The 10,000-nt window shown below is 43.9% G+C and overlaps 1 protein-coding gene across 1 annotated transcript in view; it reads left to right on the top strand.

Annotated features, from left to right (window-relative positions):
* The window catches only part of LOC108413821 (phospholysine phosphohistidine inorganic pyrophosphate phosphatase), a 68,149-nt gene that overhangs the window by 6,332 nt on the left and 51,817 nt on the right, over positions 1-10,000 (top strand). The window contains exons 5-6 of the mRNA XM_017686495.2: positions 409-501; positions 1,429-1,520. Coding sequence (XP_017541984.1) covers positions 409-501; positions 1,429-1,520 — 185 coding nt within the window. The remainder of the gene's footprint in view (positions 1-408; positions 502-1,428; positions 1,521-10,000) is intronic.

Raw genomic sequence — 10,000 nt, 5'->3', positions numbered from 1 at the left:
ACAGACAGACAGACAGATAGACTGATAGACAGAAACATAGATAAGACACACTGATAGACAGAAAGATAGAAAAGAGAGACTGATAGACAGACAGACTGATAGACAGACAGACAGAAAGATAGATAAGACAGACTGATAGACAGACAGACAGAAAGATAGATAAGACAGACTGATAGACACACAGACAGGCAGACAGACAGACAGATGGATGGACTGGTAAAAAACGTCTGAACCCCAGTTTATTAAACAGAATCCCAGTTTAAACCGCAGCTGCAACATTAGTCTGGAAAACTGCAGTTGGATATTCTCCCTGAATCCGGTGTACCAGGTTTAGCCCTGCGGTCAGGTAGCGGCCCTGCGGTCAGGCGGAGGTGCCAGGTTCTAAATGCCGTCTTTGTGTGTTGACAGTACGCGTGTGATATAGAGGCGGAGGTGGTGGGCAAACCGGCCCCCATGTTCTTCCAGAGCGTTCTGAATGACATGGGCGTCCAGCCTCAGGAGGTAAGATGCACACGCAAGGGTTAAAACAGACGGATACAGTTTACATGAACATTTTCATCCCTTAGAATTAAACAGGCTGCTACTGTGCCTTTATATGCAAATGAGCTCTCCCCTCTCTCTCTCTCTCTCTCTCTCTCTGTCTCTCTCTCTCTGTCTCTCTCTCTCTCCCTCTCTCTGTGTCTCTCTCTGTCTCTCTCTCTGTCTCTCTCTGTCTCTCTCTCTCTGTCTCTCTCTCTCTCTCCCTCTCTCTGTCTCTCTCTCTCTCTCTCTCTCTCTCTCTCTCTCTCTCTCTCTCTCTCTCTCTCCCTCTCTCTGTGTCTCTCTCTGTCTCTCTCTCTGTCTCTCTGTGTCTCTCTCTCTCTGTCTCTCTCTCTCTGTCTCTCTGTGTCTCTCTCTGTCTCTCTGTGTCTCTCTCTGTCTCTCTCTCTGTCTCTCTGTGTCTCTCTGTGTCTCTCTCTCTCTCTCTGTCTCTCTCTCTCTGTCTCTCTGTGTCTCTCTGTCTCTCTCTCTCTCTCTCTCTCTCTCTGTCTCTCTCTCGCTGTCTCTCTCTCTCCCTCTCTCTCTCTGTCTCTCTCTCTCTCTCTCTCCCTCTCTGTCTCTCTCTCTCTCTGTCTCTCTCTCTCTCTCTGTCTCTCTGTGTCTCTCTCTCTCTCTGTCTCTCTCTCTCTCTGTCTCTCTGTGTCTCTCTCTGTCTCTCTCTCTGTCTCTCTCTCTCTCTCTGTCTCTCTCTCTGTCTCTGTCTCTCTCTCTCTGTCTGTCTCTCTCTCTCTCTGTCTCTCTCTCTCTCTCTCTCTGTCTCTCTCTCTGTCTCTCTCTCTCTCTCTCTGTCTCTCTCTCTCTCTCTCTCTCTCTCTCTCTCTCTCTCTGTCTCTCTCTCTCTCTCTCTCTCTGTCTCTCTCTCTGTCTCTCTCTCTCTCTCTCTCTCAGGTGTTAATGATCGGTGATGATCTGGTGAATGATGTGGGAGGGGCTCAGCAGTGCGGTATGAAGGGTCTTCAGGTCAGGACGGGAAAATACAGGTTTGCACTCATTGTAACTGTCGGCTTTTACCAACTCCAGCATCAGAACTGCTCCACAAACATTGCGTCATTTCAGCTCTCAGCGCACCTGGATTAACGCTCCCCCAGTCCGTGTGTTAGAGCGGGGAAAGAGGCCGTGTTACAAGCAGAGTTGGGATTTATATGTTCAGTAGGGATTCCAGAAAGTTTGGAGTCAACTTCCATTCCAATTACAAATAATAGGCATCACTGGAGTCAATGCCAAGAATGGATTCCACACAATAAACTTGGTCTCCAAAAACCAAAGTAGAGAAGGACGTCTGGCAACAATAAAGCTCCAAAGATTCTGAGCCTTGGACTTTTTAATGTCTGAAGTTGAGCAATCTATTCTTTTTGTGATCATCCTGTTTTTGATTATAATGGTTCAAATAAGAACGCCTGGGTAAAGAAACTGGATAAAGACCCAGACGCTGTCCTATGTGGACCTGAACCTGTAACTTTTCTAACCTTTATGGTAGCTTTAGCAGCCGGAGAATCACAGGCCAATCACATGTGCTGTAAATATCACACGTGACGCTGCTCAGCCAATCAGATCAGTGCATTACGATGAGCTCTGAGGCTCGAGTGAGTGACGCCACACAGGGGAGGGACGAGGAGAGAAACAGCAGTCAGAGAAGAAAGTGAGTCAGAGGGAAGTTATTCCACATGACCTGATCTAAAAAGAGGAAACTGACAGTAAATGTTGTTGAAATCTGACCGAACTGGACTTTATTTGATCTGATGTTCAGTAAATGTTGTTGAAATCTGACCGAACTGGACTTTATTTGATCTGATGTTCAGTAAATGTTGTTGAAATCTGACCGAACTGGACTTAATTTGATCTGATGTTCAGTAAATGTTGGTGAAATCTGACCGAACTGGACTTTATTTGATCTGATGTTCAGTAAATGTTGTTGAAATCTGACCGAACGGGACTTTATTTGATCTGATGTTCAGTAAATGTTGGTGAAATCTGACCGACCTGGACTTTATTTGATCTGATGTTCAGTAAATGTTGTTGAAATCTGACCGAACTGGACTTTATTTGATCTGATGTTCAGTAAATGTTGGTGAAATCTGACCGAACTGGACTTTATTTGATCTGATGTTCAGTAAATGTTGTTGAAATCTGACCGAACTGGACTTTATTTGATCTGATGTTCAGTAAATGTTGTTGAAATCTGACCGAACTGGACTTAATTTGATCTGATGTTCAGTAAATGTTGGTGAAATCTGACCGAACTGGACTTTATTTGATCTGATGTTCAGTAAATGTTGTTGAAATCTGACCGAACGGGACTTTATTTGATCTGATGTTCAGTAAATGTTGGTGAAATCTGACCGACCTGGACTTTATTTGATCTGATGTTCAGTAAATGTTGTTGAAATGTGACCGAACTGGACTTTATTTGATCTCATGTTCAGTAAATGTTGGTGAAATCTGACCGACCTGGACTTTATTTGATCTGATGTTCAGTAAATGTTGTTGAAATGTGACCGAACTGGACTTTATTAGATCTGATGTTCAGTAAATGTTGGTGAAATCTGACCGAACTGGACTTTATTTGATCTGATGTTCAGTAAATGTTGTTGAAATCTGACCGAACTGGACTTAATTTGATCTGATGTTCAGTAAATGTTGGTGAAATCTGACCGAACTGGACTTTATTTGATCTGATGTTCAGTAAATGTTGTTGAAATCTGACCGACCTGGACTTTATTTGATCTGATGTTCAGTAAATGTTGTTGAAATCTGACCGAACTGGACTTTATTTGATCTGATGTTCAGTAAATGTTGGTGAAATCTGACCGAACTGGACTTTATTTGATCTGATGTTCAGTAAATGTTGTTGAAATCTGACCGAACTGGACTTTATTTGATCTGATGTTCAGTAAATGTTGTTGAAATCTGACCGAACGGGACTTTATTTGATCTGATGTTCAGTAAATGTTGTTGAAATCTGACCGAACTGGACTTTATTTGATCTGATGTTCAGTAATGTTGTTGAAATCTGACCGAACTGGACTTTATTTGATCTGATGTTCAGTAAATGTTGTTGAAATCTGACCGAACTGGACTTTATTTGATCTGATGTTCAGTAAATGTTGTTGAAATCTGACCGACCTGGACTTTATTTGATCTGATGTTCAGTAAATGTTGTTGAAATCTGACCGAACTGGACTTTATTTGATCTGATGTTCAGTAAATGTTGGTGAAATCTGACCGAACTGGACTTTATTTGATCTGATGTTCAGTAAATGTTGGTGAAATCTGACCGAACTGGACTTTATTTGATCTGATGTTCAGTAAATGTTGGTGAAATCTGACCGAACTGGACTTTATTTGATCTGATGTTCAGTAAATGTTGGTGAAATCTGACCGAACTGGACTTTATTTGATCTGATGTTCAGTAAATGTTGTTGAAATCTGACCGAACTGGACTTTATTTGATCTGATGTTCAGCTGTCGACTGTATAAGATGCTGATATTCCTACTCGGCTACTTCAGTAATCAGTACATGGCACTGAGTCACAATGCAGGTCAGACGTTATGATGTTCTGGACCTTTGCTTGAGGAGATTTTCTCTGGACGCCTGCTGTGGAATAAAAAGTACCAACAGTGTTAAACAGCCATGAAAGGTGTTTATAACTGTTCAGTATAATTTTCTCAGATGACAGAAAGACTTCTGCACATTACGCTATTGCCTTCGTTTAGTGATCACCACACAGCTTCGCCAGGCTCACAGAGCCGTCTGCGTTTCATATCTGCAGATTTCTTCATTTTTATCCAGATCAGTGTCTCTTACCTGCTGTTCTCATGAGCTTCTGACTTCACACCAAACTGCTGTGAACCTCTCTGTTTACATTTTAACCATTTAATTATGTAGAACATTTGAAAATGATCTGATTAATGTGGCCAGAAACATGAACTAACAAGGTAAATAACGGTCCGTTCTCATTTCAGGTTGACTTAACAATGTGTATTTGAGTCACTAGAGGGCGCCAAAGTATATCATGTGGACACTGTGGGAACCAGTGTAGAGATTAGAGATTATGGGTCCCTCTGTTTTACTGTAAATAGTGTACACCACGACAAGGCTCCCCATACAAGCAGGTAGAGATGGAGACAGAGGGGAAGCTCCTGGTGGTTTTATTATTATTATTATTATTATTATTATTATTACTCTTTTGTTAAAGGGCCCATATCCTGCATTCCTCTTGTATCTTATTTTTGTCCTTGAGGTTCTTTTAGGAAGTTTATGTTTCAAACCTCTATTTACAACCCTCTCTTACTGTGCCTTTAAAACTGATATATGTTAATGATCTCTGTTTTGATTGGCTGTATTGTGCTTTAGAAAGCAGTCCAGGCTTAAACAATCAAACCATCAGCATGAATGGGCGGGGCTTAAAATGGTGTGAATAGGTGGATATGTAAATGTGTTGGGGTTTTTTGTGACGTCACAGAAACAGTGAAGTATTTCTGCAGTTTGCCTTCCGTATGTGGACTTGAGAGTGAAACAGTGCAGTTTCTAAACTTCAGAAGTCTCAGGGAATTTCTGGGTGAATTACAGCCACGATTCTAAAGCCCTCACATGGACAGTCACACATGCCCCACGCTGTTATCTCCAGGAGACCCTGGGCTGCTCAGATGTGCCGCGGTCTGACATGTAAACGCCACAGAAACGTGATCTCTCTGTGAATTTGGGTCATTTCTGATCCAGCGCCTGCTAAATTGGTGCGTTTTAATTCTAGAGGTCTGGAAAACGAGCAGTCGGAGTTTTCCTCTCAGCAGCTGTTATTCTGGAGCGCCTGTGAGCTGAAAGTGCAGCGGCGCTGACGGCGATTCATTCTGTTGGTTATGATGAGTGAAATAATCAAATCAGCAGAAGACGGTCATGTTTTTATTGATCTTCTGTCCTCTAGGATTCAGGCTCAGCGCTAAAACTCTGACACAGCAGCCCGACTTTACTTTAATCACTGACTGAGCTGCAGATTTAATATCAGTGAAACTGAAGCCCTTTGTTTATGATATGAAGCCCATAAGCAGAGACGCAGCATCTCTATAACGGTGGTATAGCAGCGTGTCACAGCAGCGAGCGGGTTCGGGGGTGACGGAGCTGATCTCTGGCTGATGGACGGTCACAGGTGGATGAAGTCACTCTGGACGGCGGGTCAGAGTCTGACGATGATCTGACTGTGGATCGCGCCGCTGTTTTATCCCTTTGTTGGAATACAAAGAGCAGTAATATCAGGATTTCGGGTGGTTTTCCGAGCCGAATTACTCACTGAGGCTGAGGTCACAGCTCCACGACGTCACGCTTGCTTGTTAGAGGCGGGTCTGCCGAAGGTCCTGATATGTGGATCATGTTTGTACCTTAAACATCTTAAAATTGCGTCCCCTCGGGGCAAATCCAGGGTCGTAGTCCAAACAGTCCAGGGTCATTGAGCCAACACGGATTGATCGGGGGGGCAGACATGATAAACAAACTAAATCAAACAACCCGAGAATACATAGAGCCAACAAACATCAAACAAACATCAAACAAAGACCAGCGAAAACAAAGCGCAACCACAGGACTTGAATACAACACTGGGAACACGAGGGACAGGTGAAAACAATCAGGGGCAGACTCACAAAACAAGGGGCAGGACTAGGGATACCAAAACAAAGAAGCACATGGACAATCAAAAGGTAAAGAAAAAGCACAAGGGGGCGTGAGAGGAGCCAAGCGTGACACCCGGGTCCTTTTGCCGATGTGTTTTTTATTGTAAACAGCTGCTGGAGTACAAACCTAAAACAGCCGAACCGTTAACCTGTCTCAGTTCCTAGCTGTATGGTTACAAACTGCCTCTTTAAATGAATGATTGTTGTGATGTCATCTGTCTACCTGTTCAGCCTATAGCAGTTTATCCCCACTCACACTTCCTGCCGAGGGAATGAACAGTGTTTCTGCCTGGACCTGGATTCTGAATGAGGTGGCCAATCAGAACGGAGGTCATGGAATGAAATACGAAGTCAGAGCTGGAAAAGTTTGTTTGTTGATATTTGTTTGTCTCGTGTTTGTTGTGATACAGCATGACTATGAAATCTAGTGACTGTGGAAAACGCTGAAGTCAGCGTAAATAACTGCGTCCGTCGGTCAAAGACACAAACACTCACACACACGGTTGTTGAGTCAGTGTCACATGCGTCCTTCAGTCGTTTACATCATTCCCTGAATCACGTCTGGTGTCGGTTTTTGGGGGATTCTGTTTTCAGCAGTGGCACGACAGACACTAACAGAGAGGAACGTCCCAAAAAGTGAGTGTGTGTGTGGCCGCAGTGGTCTTTGTTCACCGCAGCTCTTTGGCGGGTTTCTGAGCCATCTGGAAATAAGCCTATTATGCCATCCAACCCCCCCCCCCCCCCCAACACTTCTCCTTTCAGACCACTTCAGCTGCACATACACCACTGACCTCCACAGGCTCCGCCCACAAAAGTTCTTTCATAGGAGCTGTTGTGAAAAAGTGAAAACGGATGGAAAAGTTGGTAAAAATCACATTTCAACCCAATTTTGTCAAAAATGTAGAAAAATCGAAGCTAGTATTTAAAACTGGAAACCCGCTGTTAAACAGACCATTTCACCGAATTAGTTCAAACTGCGGCCCCACAGTAAAAACACACACGTCAAGTTTTAGATTTGGACCAGGATTATGTTGTGATCATTGATGCTGGTTTTCAGTGTTTTTGATTTATTTTAAAGAGAAGTTGAATGATTAAGATATTAGATTAGATATATTTATTAGAAACACCCACCTTGTGCTTCCACTCACTGGCCACTTTATTAGAAACACCTACCTTGTGCTTCCACTCACTGGCCACTTTATTAGAAACACCTACCTTGTGCTTCCACTCACTGGCCACTTTATTAGAAACACCCACCTTGTGCTTCCACTCACTGGCCACTTTATTAGAAACACCCACCTTGTGCTTCCACTCACTGGCCACTTTATTAGAAACACCTACCTTGTGCTTCCACTCATTGGCCACTTTATTAGAAACACCCACCTTGTGCTTCCACTCACTGGCCACTTTATTAGAAACACCTACCTTGTGCTTCCACTCACTGGCCACTTTATTAGAAACACCTACCTTGTGCTTCCACTCACTGGCCACTTTATTAGAAACACCCACCTTGTGCTTCCACTCACTGGCCACTTTATTAGAAACACCCACCTTGTGCTTCCACTCACTGGCCACTTTATTAGAAACACCTACCAGGAGATACAATTACATACTGTAACTCATTGGTAGCTGCACAGTTTATTGTCACCCATCTACTTCATTAATCATCAGTCAGTTTCTGACCACCACTGTGGTCCAGATATTATTTGGGTGGTGGTTGGTTCTCAGCAGTGACGCTGACATGGTGGCTTGTGTGGTGCTGGTGTGAGTGTGTCAGACACGTGTTAGTGTCACTGCTGCATTATGAGTTGACCGCCAGTATCTAGTCAAGAGCTGCTCTGTGGTCAGAAACTGACCACCGACGAAGGGCTAAAGGACGACTAACGACAGTCTCGAACTGTGGACAGCAAGGTGGATGTACAGGAGAGGGCTTCTGATGAGGTGAATGGGGAGCGTATGTGTGTGAGAGGGTGTGGATAATGGCCTGTTACATGGGGATATAAAGGCTCCTGAGCTGGGGTGATTTATAATGCGGGCCTGCAGCTGATGGCTTTGCTCAGTGAGCATCGTGTGAGGTCTCAGTACAGCATGTCATTCACCGGGTTATGTTACACTCTGTGTGGACACATCATTAACTTGAATACGGTAACTGCATGCTTTACAGTGAACGGCTGTTCTGTGTAAATGCATCCATGTGTTTCATGAGAAGCTCCAAGCTCTGCGTATCAGAAGTGAAGCGAACTGGGCTTTAGTACCGCGAGCAGATGGAGGGGAACGAGAGAAAAAGAAACGTGGTGCAGGAGAGATATTGTAAGATCGGGACTTTGGGACTGAATGATTTATTTCTGCTCATTAGTCATTCGTGGCATTTGCTTTAATGGAAAGTTCAGGTTTGTTGTAGCGTGTGGGTGTTGCTGGACTTCCCTGCCCTGTTAGCCAACTTCTCTGTGTGTCCAAAAGTATCCAGACAGCCCTTCTAATGCGTGCTTTAAGGTCCAATAGAATGGGACACTCTGAAGCAGCTGCACATGAGCCTACGATCACCATGTTCAATGCCAAGTGTGGGCTAGAGGGGTATAAAGCCCCCCGGCATTGGACCGTTTAGCTCCATCCAGTAGCTTTCCAGTTAAAACAGCCCTTAAGTAATCAAACCCGTTCAGTGGTGCTGAGGTCTGGACTCTGGGGCGGTCAGTCCATCGTCCAGCTTCTTTGTTTGATGTGTCCGTCTCCTTTTCTCAGTGAGGTTCTTCTCGATCAGCTACACGTCCTTTCAGACCCACAGCGCTGAGTGGTCTTCTCACAGTGGAAGGATGGACAGAAACACCTGTGGATGTTTTCAGATCTGAAGCAGCTTGATCTTCTCCTCTCTCTCAGAGATCAAAGCTTTCAGTGCTGTTTATCTGATGGGGGCAGTTTTGGGGTTGACCAGCTCTTCCAGGTGGATGTTAGGAGACACGTTTTCTCTGGAGCTTTTAATCAGTGTTTGACTTCATTTTTGGAAACGCACTTATTTTCCTTTGACTTTCTCCATCATGGTCCTACATATCAAAGCATCACAACTACATTTTGCTCAGTTCTTTACACTTAACATTATTTTACACTGTGAACTCCAGCGTTTCTCGTTAAATGGAAATGGCCTGAAAAGACGTTGGATATGATCTAATTATGTTAACATACGCTGAATTTTTCTCCTATAAAGTTACTGTACTGATATACACTGATATATTACATATGTGTAATGTGATCCCCTCTGTGCTGCACCGGCACTGTGTAACAGCCTCTTCTATTCAGCTCAAGAAATGGGGATTGAGGCCTCCAGCTTCGGCTTGCGCAGCGGATTTACTGCCGAGTGTCTCAGAGTAAAGACTACCTAAGTAGCTTGTTTAATCGTTTATTTCTGCTGGGTGATGTGAAATGGACAGAACCTGAAAATCTTACAACCGAGTCAGAACCCTGTCTTCGGTTCTCTTGCTTTTACCCATATGGCTGTTTTATAACTAAGCGGCTCAGCATTTGTGCTCATAAAACTGTTTATGTCGCATAAACTCCCACAGAGGTTGCGTTCCTCTTTATAAAGCTCTGGAAGAGTTTGTTCTCCGACGCTGCAGAGTTTATTACGGTTTTCGGACCATAAATACCAGCATGATGACACTAATTCAGCCCAGCGCTGGGATTTTCCAAATGAGAGGCTTTTTAATGTGAGAAGTGTTAATGTGACACAGGCCGTCTGTTCCTCGTCTAGTGCGTCACTGCTGTAGTTACAGCTGTCACTTATCCTTTCAATCACTGTTTAAAG

The sequence above is a fragment of the Pygocentrus nattereri genome, chromosome 13 (assembly GCF_015220715.1).
Source record: "Pygocentrus nattereri isolate fPygNat1 chromosome 13, fPygNat1.pri, whole genome shotgun sequence".
In the NCBI taxonomy this organism is placed as follows: Eukaryota; Metazoa; Chordata; class Actinopteri; order Characiformes; family Serrasalmidae; genus Pygocentrus; species Pygocentrus nattereri.
The sequence above is the reverse complement of the archived record's forward strand: the minus strand, read 5'-3'. Positions and strand labels throughout refer to the sequence as shown.